This window comes from Rhinatrema bivittatum, chromosome 4, assembly GCF_901001135.1.
Source record: "Rhinatrema bivittatum chromosome 4, aRhiBiv1.1, whole genome shotgun sequence".
NCBI classification, from domain to species: domain Eukaryota; kingdom Metazoa; phylum Chordata; class Amphibia; order Gymnophiona; family Rhinatrematidae; genus Rhinatrema; species Rhinatrema bivittatum.
Window position 1 is genome coordinate 341,442,749 of NC_042618.1, and position 22,273 is coordinate 341,465,021.

Sequence of the window (22,273 nt, forward strand, 5' to 3'; positions counted from 1 at the left end):
CCAAGGCATTTATGGATGATAAAAAGGCTTCGCAGGTGGGGGGTAGGGGGATAGTGTCTACGTGGAGGTTAAAGTCCCCGAGAATAATGGCAGGAGTGTCAATATCTATGTTGTCGGCTATAAATTCATTGAGGGGGGAGGTGTTCTTATCAAGGAGACCTGGGGGGGTATAGACTAGGCAAACTTGTAATTGAGATGATTTGAAATGCCAATTTCGAATTTAGGGGAGGTATTGACTGTCTGGGAGATTAGTCTGAGTTCTTTCTTAGCAGCCAGTAGGAGGCCTCCTCTTTTTTTGTGCCTAGGTAGGGAGATGATGTCATAAAGTTGGGTAGGGAATTGGTTTAGGAGGACTAAATCTGTTTGTTTGAGCCCTGTTTCAGTAATGGCACAGATGTCGGACAGGTTGTCAAGCAGGAGGTCATTGAGGATGGGTGTCTTTTTGACTAGGGATTAGGAATTGAAGCGTATGAGAGAGAGAGAGTGCAGTGAGGCCGAGAAACTGAGTGAGGGGGGGATATCATGAGGGTAGGAATAGGGTAAGTTAGCATGTCTGGTTGGTGGGAGATGTGTGTGGAATAAGAAAAGAGTGATGGTGGTGTGCTTCCAATGAGTGGGTGAATGTATGGTAGGGAGTGGCTGGGGTACTGATATAGGTGGGTTTAAGTGGTATGGAGAGGGGGAGGGGGTAGAAGAACAGATATATGGTGAGTGAGAAGGCAGGGTTCTTGTTGTGTGCGAAGTTTGGGCAGATACTAGAAGGTGAGGGTGGCAGAGGCCTAGTAGGTAAGGCAGGGAAGAATATATATAGTTTTTGGTCCTGTGTCCTGTGTTACTGGAAGGAGCTGAGTGAAGAAAGATACAAGGGTTGGCTTCCTGGATGCTCCGTCAGGTTGAGAGATAGGTGGCTGCAGCACAAAGGGGCGCACCAAGGGGAAGGCCCCTTGGGCGCGTGACGCCTGGTGCGTGGCACCTGCGCTTTGGAGGCCTCGTCGCTCTCAGCTCTTTGCCTGACGTCAGCTGGGGCAGGCCTATCGGTGAAGGGGAGGGCAGCGCGGGTCGCGGGCCGTCGGTGACGGAGCCGTGCACTGTGGATCGCTGGCTCAGGACCCCGGCAGGTCAGCGCCGGCCATGCAGAGCCTGGAGAATGGCGGCGTCGGCGAGGCAATGATGGTGAGGTGAGCCAGCGCCTGCGCTTTTGGAGGCCTCGTCACTCTCGGTGTGTTGACTGACAGTTGGGGCGGGCCTGTCGGTCGAGGGGAGGGCAGTGCGGGTCGCAGCTTGGCGGGCCCTCAGTGAAGGGGCCGCGCGCTGTGGTTCACTGGCTCGGGACCCCAGCCACGCAGAGCCTGGAGAATGGCGGCGTTGGCGAGGCAGTGATCACCTTCCTGACAATCTAGTTTATATATTTTGCAGCTCATTCTCCAGAACTGTAACGGTATTCCATTGAGGTCTCACCAGGGTATTGTACAGGGACAATATCACCTCCTCCTTTTTCTGCTGATTATTCCTTTTCCTGTGCACCCAAGTATCTTTCTGACTTTTTCTGTCACCTAATCCACTTCTTTGGCTACCTTAATATTATTGGATACAATTGTAACCGTCTCTTTTTAGTCAGTAAGGAGGCCCAGACAACTGATCCGTAAAGATAGACTTTTATTGCCAGCAAGATGCAGCTAAGACAAAGGCTCAGTACAACTGCATGCCCCTCCCCTCCAGGAGCAGACTCTTATGCACTTTACAGTTCTTATCTTTTACACATGCGTTCTAAGCATTGCTGAGCAAGCATATTCCGGCTGAAGGGGCTACTGACCCCCTCCCTAGACACCCTGGAACTTTCGTGAAACTTCTCCCATGTTCTGCAGGAGAGGCTGCTGGGACTTGCAGTTCTGGAAAGGAATTCGCGAGTCTGCAGTAATACAGCCCATCACATAATACATCCATTGTTCTAATCTAGGTTACAGCAGTGAAAGCTTATCAGAGAATAAGAACAGCGAAGCCAAAAAATGAAAATGTGCAATGTGCTGACAGAGAGTTTCTCAATGTCCTAATTACAGCTGTATTGCAGACTGTAAGTAAACCCGTCATGAAGCAGGGAATTCTGGTACATGAAGTCCTTTGTCAGGTTGAAGCGTTCAGACCCCTTCATTCCCCCCTTTGATACTTATCATTCTTTATGAAAAGTATCACACCATCACAACGCAACTGTGGAGCTGAAAGAAACAAAAACAAGAAAAATTAGCAATTTGAGTTCTCAGGGGGCCCTAATTTCCCAAACGGTTTCTTCACGGGTTTGAGACGGATGGGCCCTATTGGCTCCACCCCCCTTTGTAGCCCGAACTTGTCATGTATGGGAAGATGGCCCAGGATAAAACATGAGGATGGTTAAACAGGTTCTATAGGCTCAGAGGAATACATGTACAGTGACAGAAGCTGCGTGGCTGTTTTGCGTTCAGCAATGTCCTTCATCACCCGACGAAGGCGGTTTGAGCAAGAAAGGAATAATTCAGGGTCCTAAAAGACAAAACAGAATTAAACTGGCTGGGATAACAAACAAGCTCTTAAATCCACCGATCATGGAAAACCAACCACGGAATCCATTGGTCCAGTCCCAAGCACTATTCCATTGCTGGACAGGGACGTGTGCCATCTTGACCATGCGATCAGTGATGTCTTGGATAACCTTGTTTTGGTCATCTACCTGTAAACAACAATTGGAGAGGTTAAATGTTCCACAAACCCTCCTTCCTGGGCCAGAGGATAATCTAAAACCAATCTATTCTGGTACACTGCAGTCATAATTTTGGTATTTTGTTTTGCCCAGAGTTTAAGAGCGAAAGCAGTCGTTGGTGATGAGCTCCAGGACTGCCTGAAGCCTGATGATTCGATGCAATTAATACTGCTTGGAAGGGTTCCCGAGTTGCCCCTTTTTGCTGCTTCATCTGCTCTCTGATTTCCTTGACAATAGGGTTTGATTTCCTGGTGTGTGCTTTGCAATGCATTACAGCCACCTTGCGAGGTAGCCAAACTGCGTCTAGTAATTCACGTACTTCTGATGCATTGTTCAATTGTTTTCCCTCTATAATGCTCCATGCACTTGGATTGTAAGGAAGGCATATTTAGAGTCTGTATAGATATTTACAGTTTTTCTTCTGCCAACTGCAGAGCTCGAGTAAGGGCAATTAGTTCAGCTTTTTGTGCAGACGTTCCTGGGGGAAGAGGTTGAGCCTCAACGATTTCATCTTCGGATACAACAGCATATCCAGCAGAACGTATCTCATGAATGATTTGGCTGCTCCCATCAGTGAATAAAGTCCAAGCTCCTTGCCAGGGTTGATCCCTCAGGTCTGGTCTACTGGAATGTATTGTAGCCATGACTTCTTCACAATCATGGGCAACTGGTTCAGGTGCCGGCATAAGAGTGGCCGGGTTCAAGTTTTTGCTGTCTTGTATTTGAATTTCAGGTGTTTCACACAGTAAGGCTTAATACTTGACGAGACGTGAATTAGTCATTCATTTTGGTCCATGGGTCTCTAGCAGTCCTTGAATGGTGTGGGGAGTTGTTACGTTCAGAGTTTGACCAAAAGTTAATTTGACTGCTTCTGGAATTAGTAAGCATGCAGCCGCAATGCTTTGAAGGCAACCAGGCCATCCTTTTGCAACATTGTCCATTCCTTTTGAGAGATATGCAACAGGTCGCTCCCATGAGCCTAGAGTTTGAGTCAATACCCCAATGGCCATTCCTTTCTTTTCATCGACGAATAGATGGAATGGTTTCATCACATCTGGCAATCCTAAGGCAGGTGGTTCAATTAAGGCTTCTTTTAGTTGACGTAAGCTTGCCAGTTCGTTTCCTTCCCATTGGAAGGGTTGAGATTCTGCCTCTTTACCCCGCAGCTTGTCGTACAGGGGTTGGGCCATAACTGCATAGTTAGCAATCCACAGTCTACAGTATCCTGCAGCTCCAAGGAACGCCCGGAGCTCTTTCTTGCAAGTGGGTACAGGTTGATCTCTTATAGAACTGGTGCGAGAAATCCCCAGACATCGGGTTCCTCCACGTATTTGGAAGCCTAAATACTCTACTTCCAATTCACAGATTTGCGCTTTCTTTTTACTTGCACGATACCCTTTTGAGTACAACGTCTTTAGCAGCTGAAGAGTGGATACCGCACATTCGAGGTACGTCTCTCGAAACAACAGAAGGTCATCCACGTATTGTATGACTGGCCCATACTTTACTTGATACATCTTTAAGTCTTTTGCCAGTTGCTCACCGAACAGCGTAGGTGAGTGCCTAAACCCTTGAGGCAACCGAGTCCATGTGTACTGCTGCTTTACTCCAGTATCTGCATCTTCCCATGTGAAAGCAAAAATCTTTTGACATTCCTCCGCCACCGGGACGGAGAAGAAGGCATCTTTGAGATCAATGACACTGTACCACTTCGATGCAGGAGAGACTTGGGCTAGGATTGAATATGGATTTGGCACAAGGGCTACTAGATCTTCTACTTGACTATTCACTTTTCTTAAGTCTTGTACTGGTCGATAGTCATTAGATCCAGGCTTCTTTACTGGCAACAAAGGGGTGTTCCAAGCAGATCGGATTCGCCGAAGAATGCCCAAATCATACAGTCTTTGCAGGTGTATCTGGATTCCTTGTCTGGCCATATATGGAATGGGGTATTGAGGTTGATTAATCACCTGTGCATTCTGTTTCATCTCTATCCATATGGGGGTACCGTCGATAGCTATTCCTCCCGGGTTCTGCTCGGACCATACTTGGGGTACACTATCCATCAGTTGTCTTCGTTTTTGTTGAGGGGGGTGTTGTTTTCATATCGATGTTCGATGGTTCGTTCGACTATGGGAAGATGTAGTCTCCATTCTTCTTGGAGGGGACAGATGAGTATCACTGGATGGTCCCCGAAGGAGGCTTTAACTTCCCCTGTTGGTTGAAATCTCAATGTGGTCTGAGGCTTACACAGCAGGTTCCATCCGATAAGGGATACCATGGTCCCGCCTACTTGTATACTTCATTCTTTCTGCAGAGGGGCAGTGAGTACCTGACCTGAGGCGCCCACTATAGAAACAGTCTCTTTCGTCGGGGGGGCCGATTGGTGCAGTCATGACAGATCGTTGGCCTCTGAGTCCAACAGGCCCCTGATTTTTGTTGTGTTACCTCGTGGATCTCCACCAGAGGGTCAGTGGGGATTCTTCCCTCCCGGTCTCTTCAGGCTGTATGCTCCTTGTCGCCTCCCCCGCCATCTGCCAGTGGGGGTTGTCCGATCTCCTTCCTCCTCGGCCCCTTTGTGTCGGTGCAGGTCCATTTTTGTCGTTAGTATTCACTGCAGGGCTCCCGTATTTCTTTTGCCATTCTTCACAGTCTCTCTTCCAATGGCCTTCATTTTTGCAGTACGCACACTGATTCTTTCCCAAAGGGGGTCTTGTTCCCCCTCCTCTTCGCGGTCTGCCATTGTCTTGGCTCCTTCCCGTCCGCGTGTCCTCGAGAGCGGCGGCTAACAGTCACTTTCTCCTTCATGTCTCTACTTGCTTCTCTCTTTTCTCTTCCACTTCTCTATTTCCACATACCTGGTCTGCTATAGCTTTTAACTGGCTGAGGCTCATGCCCTCAAAGCCTTCGGCCTTCTGCAGCTTCTTTCGGATGTCGGGTCTCTATTATTAAGTTCCTGGTTGCAGGGACGGGCCCTTTTCTTCTCTTCCTGATCCCTGTTCCCATACATCTCAAAATACGATGAGAAGATCACAATCCATCTGGAAATTGAATAGGTGACCTGCGCCTGGAGGCAAATCAGTTCTGACGAGGCTGAGAAGCTGCAAAACATTGCTTCCTTCATACTTGTAAGTTTGGCATTGGGTTAATTCAATAAAGTCAACCTGGATCTGCAGGCAAGGATCCAGGGGAGGCGCTTTAGGTGTGCAGGAGTGATGATCAAACCCTTGGAAGCCTTGTATCAATTACATTGCAAACACTAAGAACATATGGTAATAGCCAGAGCCCAGCCCCCACCAGTGGTAAAAGAACATAATTGCAATATATATATATATATATATATGTGTGTGTGTGTGTGTGGGCCACTACTTTATCATTTGGGCCGACTCATATTTGCTCTTGTTCCTAATCTTGCATAGTGGCCCCTTCTCTTGCCCACAACTTCCAATAATCCTTATCTTGCGCCTGCCACTGAATCAAAATTTTTAATATTAAGTCTTTGTTTTCTCCGTTTTTGTTTTTTTTTTTTTTTTACAAACGGCATCCTGTAATTCCCACAGTCAGCGCTGCACATGCTTGGCTGTCTTATCTTGCCAGTTCCTTAAAACAGGGAGTAGCTCTGCATATTTAACTACTGCTAGCCAAAGAAGCAACAAGAAAAACTTTAACAAAGAACCCATTCTTAATCATTTCTCTAAATTTCCCAGAGACAGCTTCAAAATAAACTGCGTCAGCAAAAGAGAGTTCATACTTTATCATGCGTTCCAATGTAACTTTTAAATAACAGATAATATATATGAGACAAGCATTGAAACGCACAGCCATATTGAATGCACTACGCACTGGCTCAACGTCTTTTTTTTTTTTTTTTTTTTCCTCTGGCTCGATTCCCTCCTCTCTCCTGTAATTATCTCTGCCGTTAACCCTTAACTGCCATCAAGTTCTAAACTTCAACACCAGTAAATGCATTCTCCAGTAATCAAATCAGTATTTTAACTTAACACTGTACATTAATTTGTTGTATAGTAGTCTTGTGCAGCATCTGTAAACCAAAATCTCTTCTTATTAGGGTTTAAAACAATTAAAAACAAAAAATCCCTGGTACATGTGCTTGCAATTCACAGATAGCAGTTACATACATTACAATCCTTAATTAATAATGGGGACTTCCAGTTCCCCATTTTGTGCGCCTGAGCCACCATTACGAGGGTGGCTCCCTCCACTAACTTCTTTGCCCACGACGGAGGATTTTCAATAACTGCAATCCAAGCAGTTATGTACGGTATATCCTCAGGGCAACCCGGATTCCCTTCTTCACTAACTATTTTCTGGACCCTCGTGGCCGTTTGGAAATTGAAAGTCCCTACCGGAGGCCAGTTTACACACAAACTGGGCCACCTATGGGTGCATCGTTGAATCATTCCGGGTTTAGTACATTTATGTCTATCGAACACTTCCCTATAGTGTTCCGTCATGACTTTTAATGGAGTCGAACCGCCCCCTCCCATCAGGATAGAATTCACAGACAAAGGAGGGAAGGGAAGACGGATAGGTAAGGGGTCCGTACCCGTCAGACACAAAAGGGTCACAATCGCCCCGACTAGGACGCGGTCAGCCCGGCCTAGAACTGCGAGGCCATTCACTCTCTTTCACACAACAAGAAACCTATTCCCACTATCGTATGCGTTACTTCTTTTTCCTCTTTTTATGCGCGTGGCTTTCGGAATGCAATTCCTACCAAACCACCGCTTGGGGTGTGATCAAAGCCCCCTCGGTCCCCTCACGGATGGACCGGTTATTTGCTACTCTTTTAGCTATTCTTCACTTTTCCCATCATTCCCATAATACTCGCCTGCAGGGTTCTTCCGAACGTCATGAAAGCCTTCTTCCCGGATCACCAGCCCAAAGGTCTCAGAGGATCTCCGTGGAATGACCCCCTCAGATACCTGATCACTGAACTCAGCGGTGGCCACTCACCAGGCAAGTCTGGGGGATCACTCCGCCACAAAATCCCCTGGACCAACTGGGGGGCTAAAATAGCGTCCCCGGTACCTCCTGGCTGGCTCGCCAAATGTAACCGTCTCTTTTTAGTCAGTAAGGAGGTCCAGACAACTGATCCGTAAAGATAGACTTTTATTGCCAGCAAGATGCAGCTAAGACAAAGGCTCAGTACAACTGCATGCCCCTCCCCTCCAGGAGCAGACTCTTATGCACTTTACAGTTCTTATCTTTTACACATGCGTTCTAAGCATTGCTGAGCAAGCATATTCCGGCTGAAGGGGCTACTGACCCCCTCCCTAGACACCCTGGAACTTTCGTGAAACTTCTCCCATGTTCTGCAGGAGAGGCTGCTGGGACTTGCAGTTCTGGAAAGGAATTCGCGAGTCTGCAGTAATACAGCCCATCACATAATACATCCATTGTTCTAATCTAGGTTACAGCAGTGAAAGCTTATCAGAGAATAAGAACAGCGAAGCCAAAAAATGAAAATGTGCAATGTGCTGACAGAGAGTTTCTCAATGTCCTAATTACAGCTGTATTGCAGACTGTAAGTAAACCCGTCATGAAGCAGGGAATTCTGGTACATGAAGTCCTTTGTCAGGTTGAAGCGTTCAGACCCCTTCACAATCACCCCCAGATCCTGCTCATGTTTTGTACTTAGAAGAATTTTACCCCCTACTGTACTGCTCCTTGGGTTTTTGCAGCCCAAATGCTTGACACTGCATTTTTATAACATTAAATCTTAGCTGCCAGACTCTAGACCAGTGGTTCTCAACCTTTCTAATGCCGTGACCCCGAAATACAGTTCCTCATGTTGCGGTGACCCCTTGCCCCGCCCTTGCCCCACCCTCGCAGGGCGAGGGCGGGGTGAGGGTGGGGCTGGATTTTAGTGCATACTTATTTATTATGACATTTATAAACAGAACCACCATTCCTCATAAAACAATAAAATTAAGAAACATAAAGCATCAGTTATAATAGTAAAACCATACTAATAAAAGAATATTTTAAAATTACTGATAAATAGAATTTCTATTAATTAAAATCATATACATTTTTATAATTTCCCACACACCAATAATATTTCAAAACAGCACATATATCAAATAACACACAATAATTAAAACTAATAAGGATTTTAAAAAGCCCCTGCTGTCCATACATGGGAGCTCTTGATTTCCAGTCACCCTGATATTGTCGAGGATTAGGAGGTTATCCTCTCTCTCTCACACATACACTCACATGTCCATTCTCTCTCACACATACACTGTCACATACTTACACATTCATGCTCTTATACCCACCATAACCTCTCACTCTCACAGACACTGATACACTCTCCCCCCCCCCCCCCCCCCCCCCAACTCACACACACTCTTACTCCCCTGGATTTTCTCATACACACTCATGCTCTCACTCTTACTGGCTCCCTCACAACCTCAGAGCCTCTCAGATAAAAGTCTATGCAGCAGAAATAATGCTGAATGTTGAGAATTGTGTTATGCAGACTAATCTGGAAAATGCACTAATTTCTACATGAGTCATAATGAATCAGTCCTCAGCTGCAGCCTTCAATTGATTATCCTGGCTCCCTTTAATAATGTTTGCCAAATACAGTTCATGTGTAACAGCAATCCTAATTCTCCACCAGATCAAGCTGATTTCACATCCCACTTCATACTTTGTCACCTCCAGCTGAGTCAAACAATTAATCTAATTACTGCCACTGCTGCCACGTGGCTATTGGGGAGGCGCTGATTGCTGCTATTGGCACCAGTGTTGCCAACCTCGCTTATTTACCGCGAGATTGGGCTTCTTTTTGTAGTCATTTGCAGTTTTTTTTTCCGATTCGCGGGTTGCTTTTAATTGGGCTATTTTTTCTGCCAGTCATGTTTTTTTGGGCTTGTTGGGCGGGACTTGTGCTCTGAATCATGTTACAGTGATTGGCTGCTGCGATGAAGCCTGTCCATAGCAGGCGCACCCTATCCCTATATTGCAGCAGTAAGCCAATCAGAGCAGGAGCTGCAAGCCTTGTTGATGCACACGTCAGGAGCACATTTTGTGGGCAGACCTAGCCAGCACTGCACAGCATCTCACGTGGGCGGAACGGGAAGAGCAGCAGGGCATTGGAGCGCAACAGCAAAGGAATCCAGAGTGTGCAGCTACAGCCAGGTAGCAGGAGGGGAGGAATTAGGATGTAGGGAGGGGGAATGAGTGTGTGGTGACCAGAGATGTGCTGGGAGGAGGGAATCAGCGTGTGGGGGGCCAGAGATGTGCTCGGAGGGGTTACGGAGAGGGGGAATGAGAGTGTGGTGACCAGAGATGTGCTGGGAGGAGGGAATCAGCGTGTGGGGGGCCAGAGATGTGCTCGGAGGGGTTAGAGAGGTGGGAATGTGTGTGAGGGGCCAGAGATGTGCTTGGAGGGGGCTGAGGAGAGAGGAATGAGTATGTGGGGGCCAGAGATGTGCTAGGAGGGGTTAGGGAGGGGGGAATCAGTGTGTGTGGAGTCATAGATGTGCTCGGAGGGGTTACAGAGGGGGGGGAATGAGAGTGTGGGGACCAGAGATGTGCTAGGAGGGGTTAGGGAGGGGGGAAAGAGTGTGGGGGCCAGAGATTTGCTTGTAGGGGGGTGGGGAGGGGGGTATGAGTATGTGAGGGCATTAACTGCTATAAAAAAATAAAATGTTTTTTTTTTTACATCTGCTTCCTTTTCTAATTTTTTGCCATTTCCTTTAATATTGCCTTTTTTTCTATTTCTTTTCTCTCCACCTGTCTTCTTCCCTCAAACACACAGTCAGGTTCTCATTCTCACATGCATTTCTCTCTCACACACACATACACAGGCTCTCACTGGCACAGGCTGTCTGAGTCTCACACACAGGCTCTCTCACACCCCCACATGCTGCCTTGCTCAAGCACAGGCTCTCACTCTTACATGCTGTCTCTTTCACACACACAGAGGCTCTCACATGCTGTCTCTGCAAACACACACAGTCTCTCAACTCATCTCATACTCGCACACACCTCTCTCTTACCTCTGGGCCTCTTCTTTACGGGTTGCCACAGGATGGGCTCTGCAGCGGCCCTAGTCTTCCCGGCCCGCTGCTCCTCTTCTGCACGCAGCTGAAGCGTCTCCTCCTTCCTGCCCGTGCGGCTCCGGCAGTGTTGCCAGGTTTTCATGAACGAACAAGAACTTTTTTCCAAAAAAACAAGCCCAAAACACATGAGATTGAAACATTTTATTTTTTTATAGCAGTTAATGCCCTCACATACTCATACCCCTCTCCCCAGCCCCCTCCAAGCAAATCTCTGGCCCCCCACACTCTCATTCCCCCCCCTCCCAGCACATCTCTGGCCCCCCACACTCTCATTCCCCCCCCTCCCAGCACATCTCTGGCCCCACACACTCTCATTCCCCCCCCCCCCCCAGCCCATCTCTGGCCCCACACACTCTCCTTCCCCCCCCCCCCCAGCACATCTCTGGCCCCACACACTCTCATTCCCCCCCCTCCCAGCACATCTCTGGCCCCACACACTCTCATTCCCCCCCCCCCCCCCAGCACATCTCTGGCCCCACACACCCTCATTCCCCCCCCCCCCAGCACATCTCTGGCCCCACACACTCTCATTCCCCCCCCCCCCCAGCACATCTCTGGCCCCACACACTCTCATCCCCCCCCCAGCACATCTCTGGCCCCACACACTCTCATTCCCCCCCCCCCCCCCCAGCACATCTCTGGCCCCACACACTCTCATTCCCCCCCCCCAGCACATCTCTGGCCCCACACACTCATTCCCACCTCCCTAACCCTCTTCGAGCACATTTCTGGCCCCCCACACTCTCATTCCCCCCCCCCCAGCACATCTCTGGCCCCACACACTCTCATCCCCCCCCCTCCCAGCACATCTCTGGCCCCACACACTCTCATTCCCCCCCCCCCCTCCCAGCACATCTCTGGCCCCACACACTCATTCCCACCTCCCTAACCCTCTCCGAGCACATTTCTGGCCCCCCACACACTCATTCCCCCCCAGTACATCCCCAGCCCCCACACACTCATTCCCCCCAGTACATCCCCGGCCCCCACACACTCATTACCCTCTCCCAACATACTAACTCCTTCCCTCCTGATACCTGGCTGTAGCTGCACACTCTGGATTCCTTTGCTGTTTTTCTCCAACGCTGTGCTGCTGGTCTTCCCGTTCCGCCCACGTGCGATGCTGTGCTGGCTGGGTCTGCCCACAAAATGTGCTCCTGACGTATGCATCAACAAGGCTTGCAGCTCCTGCTCTGATTGGCTTACTGCTGCAATATAGGGATAGGGTGCGCCTGCTATGGACAGGCTTCATCGCAGCAGCAGCAGCCAATCACTGTAACAGAGCACAAGTCCCGCCCAACTTCTGCTCTGTTACAGTCCGCCCTGATTCAGAGCACAAGTCCCGCCCAACAAGCCCAAAAAAACGCGACTGGCAGAAAAAATAGCCGCGGACCGGCAAAAAACCCCAACGGCCCGGTACCGGTGGTTGGGGACCCTGCTTTAGGCGACCCCTGTGTTGTGGTCATTCGACCCCCGCCGGGGTCGCGACCCCCAGGTTGAGAACCGCTGCTCTAGACTATTCCTCAAGTCAAGATTTGCTAGATTCTTCATACCAAGAGCACTCAGTGTATTTATAAGTTGCCTATGCAGAAGGTGTCAAAGGCCTTACTGAAATTCAAGCATTCTCTCTTGATCCAACTCTCTGGTCACCTAGTCAAAGAAATCGATCAGATTTGTCTGATAAGACCTACCTTTGGTAAACATATGCTGAACTGGATCTTGAAATCTATTGATTTTCACAGTTTCCTTTCCTCCTTGAGCCCGAACAGTGAGACTGCATAGAGGATTAGCTCGCTTCTCCACAGAACTACTTTGGGAGACACATGACTGCAGGCAAAATGTCCTCACTCCCAATATCATGTACCGATTGAGATAAATGCTGATGCTTCTTTGCTTTTGCTCAATGTCCGGCAGTGGAACTTCTTGATGCCGGAACTAAAAAGATGGAGCCAGTCATCTCTGGGTGGGAGGAAGAAGGTGCAGCCTGTCTCCCTGGTCCTTCAGAGAAATACAAATGTTTTACATTTATTGAGGAGTCTGAGCGAGTAGAGAAATGTGTTGCTTATAATCTGCATTTGGCTATTTCTAGACCCTGAGATCTGCTTGAAGTAAGTCCTCTCTTGGATACTGTATGAGAAGTAAGGTTCATCCACTAGGATGAAAGATGATTCAGCTCTGTGTTGAGTGGTTAACAGGCTGGTTATTAAGTAATAGCATTAATTGCAAACTTTTATCAAGTTAAACCTTGACATTAATGGTATTAGTGAATCTTTAGGCTTGTGGAGACCACCATTGAAAGCTACTTATCAAATCATTTCTCAGACCTGGGTAACTTGAGGATTGAACTCAAAGGACTGATGTCTTTTTTTTCTAACCAAAGTAAAAATAACAAGCTTGTTCAAGGTACTCCACATATCTAACATGTTCCAGTTGTACCCCTGCTGCTAGCACAATCTCACATTTCTCAACGTTTTTTTTTCTCATTTTTTTGTATTTAGGCCACCAGAAGAAGATCATGCTGGCGGTTAAGAAACTTGCAGATATCCGAAAGAGTCTGAACCAAGTGGATGGGAAGATACTGAGACGACGGGTCCCTGGCTCCCTGGACATTGTCACCATTGAATCCCTGGAGAACGGGGAGAGCCAGTTGCCTCAGTCACCCAAGATGTTAACATTCCAAGACAGTGAGCTAAGCTATGAGCTTCAGACCGCCATGTCCAACAGCTGCCAGGAGACACTTGATATTAAGAGCACCCAAGCAATCTCACGCAGCCAGGAGAGCATTGGGATCCGCTCACGAGGCTCAGGACATTCCCAGGAAAATGTGGTGACTCGGGCAGCACTCTCTAGCCACTCTCAGGAGAGCTTGGGCAGCGGGAGCAGCAGCAGCAGCAGTGGAGGAAGGACTTCCATTCTTCACAGGACAAAGAACAGCTTGGGGATCCCTCCCGGAAAATCAAGTCAAGAAAATTATGGGAAGCCAGTTTCTCAGTTGACTGTTCATGATGGAATCAGTGGCTACCCCAATGGACATGCTGAAAGTCCTCTGAAGGAAAGGAACCTTCCTGAAGGAATGGACCATTACCAGGGTCCCCAGGCTCAGAAACTTTGTTCTCCATCCAGACCTGTTAATGCTCAACTGCAGATGCAGCAGTCTCACAGTACCTTGCCAGCAACACCTCCATGCACACCACCCCATATCTCAAGCAAAGGGATACTGCCCCATGTATTCATGCATCCTAACGTCACCCTAAAATCCAATCCAGCCCCAGTTTTATCTCCACCAGAACAACCCAAGACACCAACACGCGTGTGCTCTCAAGATGTACAGTCTCAAAACCATGCTTTCTCTTATCTCCATTCCCACTGTGGCAGCAGCAGCAGCACCGAAGCCCCAGTTCCACCTCCCAAACCCGTACTGCCTGATGCTATCCCAGTCCTTTGGCCACCTGTGGGGGAGTGTAATGGTGAAGTCTTTAAGTTTAAGAAGCGCTCTCACAGCCTAAACCGCTACGCCATGTCTGATGGGGAAGCTGAGGAGGAGGATGTGCCACCCAGTACTCTAGAATCCTATGCTACTTTAACTCGGCGTCCTGGCAGAAGTCAGGTGGCACATACCTATGCCCAACCTGACAAGAAAGTGCTTCGCAGCCAGTCCTTTGCAATTCGGGCACGAAAGAAAGGCCCACCCCCACCACCTCCTAAACGTCTCAGCTCGGTCTCTACCACACAACCTCTGGAAATGGAAGGTGAGATAGGCACAGAGTCTGAGAGTGGGCAACCTATTTCTATAGAAGGAGATGGCCCCACTTTGCTAGCTGCCATAACTGACAATGGAGGTAAGACCAGAACTGTGAAGAGTATAACTGCTATGTTGGAGGTGTCTAGTGGTGGGAGTCCACAAAAGATCACGCATCCTGCTCAAAAGGACCCATCTTGTGGAGCAAGGACCCTAGATCTAAGTGCTGCCGAGCTTGCAGCTAAGCCAAGAGATACCATTGATGGGAATGTCACTAGGAGGAGAACCATCAGTGAGTCTGCTGTATCCAGGTCTGAGGCCTTGCCAATTATCATGGATGATGTTAAGTCTGATACAGAGGATGAACTCAAAATTGGAAGAGAGGAAGCTGGAATTTCCTCTTCCTCACAGAATAGTTCTAATGAGTGTATCCCGTTCGCAGAGGAAGGCAATCTGACTATTAAACAACGGCCAAAACCCAATGGTGCATCCAAGGTAGACACATCTACCATTAACTTAGATCATGGGATACAGAGTGCTCATACTTTAGGAAACCTGACCCAATCCTCTGAGAAGGACCATGGTATTAGCCCAGGGAAAAAATTGGAAGTACCAGATTTTAACCTAACAGAGTCAGATACAGTAAAACGGAGACCAAAGCTTAAAGAGAAGGAATCATCTATGGGGATGGGGCCAGGCTCGGATGGACAAACTTACTCTATGGCACCAACTTCCCGATATTCAGAAACCCAGGCTGCAAGCATAAGCACTTCCACACTTTCTCCAGATGTTCTGCCTGTTACCAGGGATGTTTTTGATGATGACAGCATTGAGTTCCGAATAGCTGAGATTGAGAAGAGCATCCTGTCCCTTGAGAAAGGAATGATGAAACCATCTGTCTCTTTGAAACCATCTATCTCATCTGCAGCACAGCCAAGGATAGTCACTGATGTTAGTTTACAGAAAGCAGCAATGAAGCCAGGGATACCCAACAAAGCCACTGTACAAAAGGCAATATCACTAGGTATGCAGCACACTTTGCTATGTAGGTTTATATTGGTGACCTGACAATTCTCAGTAGAAGTTTCTGTAGAGGAATGATAGAGTAGCATCTGTCCTGAGTGAGTTGGTAGCTGCTGCAGTCAGCATGCCACCTCTCTGAATTAGCATCCCTTTCTGGAATGTGGTAGCACTATATGTGATAGAGTTCCTTTTTCCATCCCTAAACAGGTGCAAAAGGCAATAATATATATATATATATATATATATATATATATATATATATATATATAAAGCAATGGCCCATACCTGTTCCATTCTAACTTGAATATTGGTGGAGACCATCTTTTTCAATTTTTATATTTTTTTTCTTAGGAATTTACAGTTGTGCTCATAAGTTTACATGCCCCTGGCAGAATTTGTAAGATGTGTAGCATTAAGAAAACATGAATGATCAGACAAAACACATCTGTTATTTTTAATGTTTCAAATTTAACTACTATGCATCACAGAATAGCAATCATTAAACAAACCATAACAATAAAGAAAATAATATTTATGTATGTATGCATGCATTCATTCATTTATTTATTTATTTATTTATTTATTTAAAGGGACTTTTATACCGATATTAGTCGAAACATCATATCGGTTTACATCGAAACTAAAGGAATGAAATTACAATAAACAGGGGAGGGGGAGGGGGGTACAACGAACCAAAAGGATAGCAAGGAAGGCGCAGGAACATATCAAACAGGTGAACTAGAGAGTCTAAATGACAAAGAAAAGTCAGTTCAAAACATTATAACATTACAATTTTAGGGGGATGTTAAGGGTTTTGGGGGAAGGCTTGTTTGAAAGGCCAAGTCTTTAGCTGGGATCTGGATTTTATAATGCATGGTTCCCTGTACGTACCAGGATCAGTCCAGGACACCTGGGTTGTGACTCCGCACCAGTAGATGGAGACAGACTAAAACTTGTGGGCGGAGCATATATGCCCCTGTGCCAGTCACAGCCCCTCAGTCTTACTCTGTCTCCAGTAGGTGGTGCAGGTCTGGTCACAGCCCTGTCGGGCCTGATTCTGGTTTTGTTGTCAGGTTCGCTTTTGGCTTTTATTTTCTATTAGGCCTATTTGGGTTTTTTTCTGCAAATTGAGGTTTGTTTAATTGTTTAGTTTAGTCCCGGTTGCCCTGCCTCCCTGGGGAGTTGAGAGGTCCTGAGGGGACTACCCTCCCCAGGTTGAGGCCGCTGCTAGGGTCGAGGACCCGGCTGGTCTAGTAGCAGCGTCAGGGGTGACACCGGGGAGCCCGGTTCACTCACCCCTGCAGGACATAGGGCTTTTCAGTACCAGGGACAGCGTTTTTTTCTGTAAAAAAAAAAAAAAAAAAAGAAGGGTTTTATTTTTATTTTCTGTCGGCTCTCTGTTTCCTGGCGTTGCGCTCCGTTCCACTCAGGAGCCCTTTTCGACACGAAACGAGGCAAGGTGATTCTCTCTCAGGAACGAATATGCAAACTGCAGTCTCAGGTACTACGTCTTCTGTCGCTACACCGGCCACGAGTCTGCGATTACCTGACGGTTCTGGGATCTATGGCATCCACGCTGGCGTTAGTCCCTTGGGCGTTCGCTCATCTACGGCCGCTGCAGTCCTCATTGCTTTCCTGCTGGAAACCAGTTTCAGAGGAGTTCTATCTACCTCTACCTCTCGAGGGGAAGGCGCGATCCAGCCTGAGCTGGTGGCTGGATTCCACACATCTCTCCTGTGGCGTGTCCCTTATGGTGCCCGACTGGACGGTGGTGTCCACGGATGCCAGTCTTTCCGGCTGGGGGGCAGTGGGCCAAGGGAAGTCGGTTCAGGGTCTGTGGTCAGAGTCGCAGACCCGGTGGTCTATCAACCGGCTGGAGACCAGAGCGGTCCTTCTGGCGCTGCATGCCTTTCTACCCCTAGTACGCGGACGGGCGGTCCGGGTATTGTCGGACAACGCTACCACCGTGGCTTACATCAATCGCCAGGGCGGGACAAGAAGTCCTCTAGTGGCGGAGGAGGCGCGGCTCTTGATGCTCTGGGCAGAGCGGCATCTCAGCCATCTCGCTGCGTCCCACATCGCAGGAGTCGACAACGTACAGGCGGATTTTCTCAGCCGTCACCGCCTGGATCCCGGAGAGTGGGAGCTGGCGGACGAGGCGTTTCTCTTCATCTGCAAGACTTGGGGAACGCCCCACATGGATCTGATGGCCACGTGGCACAACGCAAAGGCTCCGAGATTTTACAGTCGACGTCGCGAAAGGGGCGCAGAGGGAGTCCATGCGTTGGTGCTTCCCTGGCCGGCGGGAGTGCTTCTGTATGTGTTCCCACCGTGGCCCATGATCGGCAAGATTCTGCGGCGCATAGAATTGCACCCGTCCAACGTGATCATGGTGGCGCCGGAGTGGCCGCGCCGTCCCTGGTTTGCGGACTTAGTCCAGTTGTCGGTGGCTGCACCCCTTCGACTTCAGGGGTTCGCGGGGCTTCTTCGGCAGGGCCCCGTCTGTTTGGAGGATGCGGATCACTTCTGTCTCGCGGCATGGCTTTTGAGAGGTATCGCTTGAAAAGAAAAGGCTACTCTGATGCGGTCGTTGCTACGTTGCTGAGATCCAGAAAGCAGTCTACATCCCTAGCTTATGTTCGGGTCTGGGTCGTCTTTGAGGAATGGTGCGTGGAGCGGGGTCTGGATCCCACTTCCGCTTCTATTTCCGATATTTTGGCGTTTCTCCAGGCGGGGCTCGCCAAAGGCTTAGTGTGCAATTCCCTTCGGGTTCAAGTGGCGGCGCTTGGGTGTTTGCGAGGTAAGGTCCGGGGAGTCTCTCTGGCTCTTCACCCGGATATCTCCCGTTTTCTTCGGGGGGCTAAACACCTCCGTCCTCCTTTGCGCCTCCCTTGCCCGTCTTGGAACCTCAACTGGGTGCTCTCTGCCTTATGTTCCGCGCCGTTTGAGCCCCTGAAACGTTCTACGCTCAAGGATCTCACGTTAAAAACTGTATTCCTGGTGGCGATTGCGTCGGCCCGTCGTGTTTCGGAATTACAGGCATTGTCCTGTAGGGAGCCCTTCTTGCGCATCTCCGATTCCGGGGTTTCCTTGCGGACGGTTCCTTCCTTTCTTCCTAAGGTCGTGTCGGCTTTCCATTTGAATCAATCGATTGAACTCCCCGCTTTCGCGGTTGGGGAGTCTTCGGACCCGAAAACGAGAGACTTGAGAAAGCTAGATGTGCGGAGGTCCCTTCTTCGCTATCTTGAGGTTACCAACCCGTTTCGGGTGACGGATCATCTGTTTGTGTTGACTTCGGGCCCAAAGAAAGGTTCTGCGGCGTCCCGCACAACCATTGCCCGTTGGCTCAAGGAAGCCATTGGTTCCGCGTACATTCTGTGCGGAAAATCGCCGCCGGTGGGTCTTCGGGCTCATTCGACGCGGTCTCACGCTGCGTCTTGGGCGGAATCTACTCAGGTGTCGCCTCGAGATTTGCAGGGCGGCTACCTGGAAGTCGTTGCATACCTTCATTAAACATTACCGGTTGGATGTTCAAGCTCCTGAAGCTGGGGGTTTTGGAGAGAGGGTACTCCGAGCGGGACTCTCTGCTTCCCACCCTTGGTAAGTTAGCTCTGGTACATCCCAGGTGTCCTGGACTGATCCTGGTACGTACAGGGAAAGGAAAATTAGTTTCTTACCTGATAATTTTCGTTCCTGTAGTACCAAGGATCAGTCCAGGATCCCGCCCACAGTGCTGCGCTATAGTAACGGAGAGTCCGCTCATTATTGTTTTCAGTGCGCTGACCCCTTGTTTATTCGTTCTCCCGGTTGGAGAGTCTGGTTCCTGTAGGGGTGTTGGAATTTTTTTCCGTTTAAATAGCAAGTTTGTATGGTTAGCTATGGTTGCCTTATGGCTTTTCTACTTTGACATTACGTATGACTGAGGGGCTGTGACTGGCACAGGGGCATATATGCTCCGCCCACAAGTTTTAGTCTGTCTCCATCTACTGGTGCGGAGTCACAACCCAGGTGTCCTGGACTGATCCTTGGTACTACAGGAACGAAAATTATCAGGTAAGAAACTAATTTTCCTTTCTAGTCTGAGGTGGGTTGGGAGTGAGTTCCAGTGCATGGGTCCTGTTCAAAAGTTTGCACACCCTTAGTTCTTAATATTGTGTATTGCCCCTTTTGCAGCAATGACTGCTTGCAGTCTTCTGGCAACTCTACCACGTAGCCCATTTTTGTTCAAGTATCTCCTTATTGTGAGTGCTGAAACACCCACACCACTTTGTTTCAGAGAAGCCTGTATTTCAGTAGAAGTTGCTTGTGGGTTTTTCTTTGCATCCTGATAAGTTTTCCTGGCAGTTCTCTGAAATCTTTCTTGGTCTATCTGGCCTGACTTGGTATTAACAGAAACCATCATTTTCCACTTGTTGATCAGAGTTTGAAGAGTACTGATTGGCATTTTCAAATCTTTGGTTATTTTTTATATTCTTTTCCTGATTTATAAAGTTGAACTACTTTTGCTCGCAAATCTTTTGACAGTTCTTTTGCAATCCACATGCTTCAGTGATCACCAAAGTAAGTGCAGTCCTAGATGAAATGCACAAGGGTTTCTCAAGAGCTAAGAAACTCATTGACTATTTATACACAGACACTAATTACAATCAAACAAAGCACAGGTGTGGCTACCTACACTTCATTGCCATCTCAACCTGTGTGCCAACTTGAGTGTATATTATCAGCCCAGACATTCAAGGGTATGCAAACTTTTGAACAGGACCATTTTATTATTTCCTTTATTGCTATCATTTGTTTGATTGTGCTATTCTGTGATACATAGTAGTTTAATTTGAAGCACATTAAAAATAACAGACTTGTATTTTGTCTGATCATTCATGTGTTCTTAAAAATGCTATACATCTTACAAATTCTGCCAGTGGTATGTAAACTTATGGCCAGGGCTATGTAAACTTATGTATCTGTGTTTGTTATAACTAAGATCCAAGTTAGTATTGGGTCATTACTTAGGAAATATGTACTATCACATCCACTTTGGTCTCAACTTAATAGATCAATGTAGCTAATGCGTTTATGCAAGAGCTGGGAGAGTGTGTTCTCACTAGTGAGCCTGACAATCTGAAATACTCATCTGGATGAGCTGAAGGTGGAACCTTGTATTAAAGTATTCAGGAATAGAGCAAAGGCATTAATGTTCACTCAAGCATATGGGAATTGATAGGTTGACTGATTTATAAGAAAACAGTTCTTGAATAGTCATTACATGGCCTCATTGGAGGATGAAATTTATTTATTTATTTTAGTTTTAGTTTTTTTATACCGATTTTCCTGCATAAAATGCATATCAAACCGGTTTACAATGAAACAGAATAAGCAGGAAGTAAAATTCCTTAGTCTAATACATTTAAACGTCAATAATGAAATAATTTTAAACAAAGCAAAAAGCTAAATAACATTAATAAAAGTTAAATTATTAACATAAACATAAATATAATTATATTAGAAGGAGCACAAAGGTTAGCACGAAGGGGAGCACAAAGGGGAAAACCCCTTCGTTGCGCGACGCCTGGTGTAATCGTGCCGTAAAAATATTTGCAGCGTATAAGATTGGTGATGTATATATGTGTTTGTGGGATTTTTTTTAAATGGAGAAATTACTGAACTGATAATTTCATTTTCCTTGGTGTAGACAGATGGATTCAGGATTCAGGTTTATGCTCCCCTGCCAGCAGATGGAGATGGGATCAGGTTTCAAGGCTGATGTGCGGCGGCCGAAAGGAGGGCCCTGCCAAAAACTCCAACACTAGATTAAGATTCCATAAGGGAACTGGCCACCGTAGGGGTGGCCAGAGGTGCTTCACCCCTTACAGAAAACGGGCCATGTGCGTTCACCTCGCCCCTGAAACTGGAGAAAGCCGCTATCTGGACCTTCAAGGAGTTAAGGGTCAAAGCCATCCTGCAAAGATTCCAGAATTAGTGGGATTTTGACTGTCCAAGGGGAAACACCACATTCCTCGCACCAGGCCTCAAATACTCTCCAGACCAGCACATATGCTAGGGCCATAGAGAACTTCTGTGGGCGGAGTAAGCTGGCAATTACTGCCGCTGAATAACCTCGCTTCATCAGGCGAGCCCTCTCAAGGCCAGACCGTAAGACAGAATCGAGTTGGATCCTTGTGAAAGATTGGTCCCTGCTGTAATAGGTCCCTGTGCGGTGGGAAGCACAGGGGAGCTCCAGCAGGAGTCTCCGCATGTCCGCATACAAGGGACACCTGGACCAATCTGGAGCTACTAGTAGGACTAATCTCCTATGGCACTCGATTCCATAAATGATCCTGCCCAGGAGGGGCCACGGAGGGAAGAGTACAGCAGCTCCTCTTCTGGCCAGGTCTGAACGAGAGCGTCGATCCCTAGGGTCAACAGATCTCTTCTGCGACTGAAAAATCGGGGAACCTGCGCATTATGAGATTCAGCCAGCAGGTCAATGGACTGGAGACCCCAGCGATCTACTACTAGCTGAAAGGCTGTGGTTGACAATGCTCACTCTCCTGGATCAAAACTCTTCCTGCTTAGAAAATCTGCTCTGACGTTGTCTTTTCCTGTGATGTGAGAGGCTGCGATCATCTGTAGATGTATTTCTGCCCATTCCATTAGGTGATCTATCTCCTGTGACACTTGCTG

At 47.8% G+C, this 22,273-nt stretch overlaps 1 protein-coding gene across 2 annotated transcripts in view; it reads left to right on the forward strand.

Moving 5' to 3' along the window:
• Positions 1–22,273, forward strand: part of CASKIN2 (CASK interacting protein 2) — a 126,961-nt gene that overhangs the window by 93,626 nt on the left and 11,062 nt on the right. For both annotated transcript variants that reach the window (XM_029600522.1, XM_029600521.1), the window contains exon 19: positions 13,329–15,593. In XM_029600522.1, the coding sequence (XP_029456382.1) occupies positions 13,329–15,593 (2,265 nt within the window). The remainder of the gene's footprint in view (positions 1–13,328; positions 15,594–22,273) is intronic.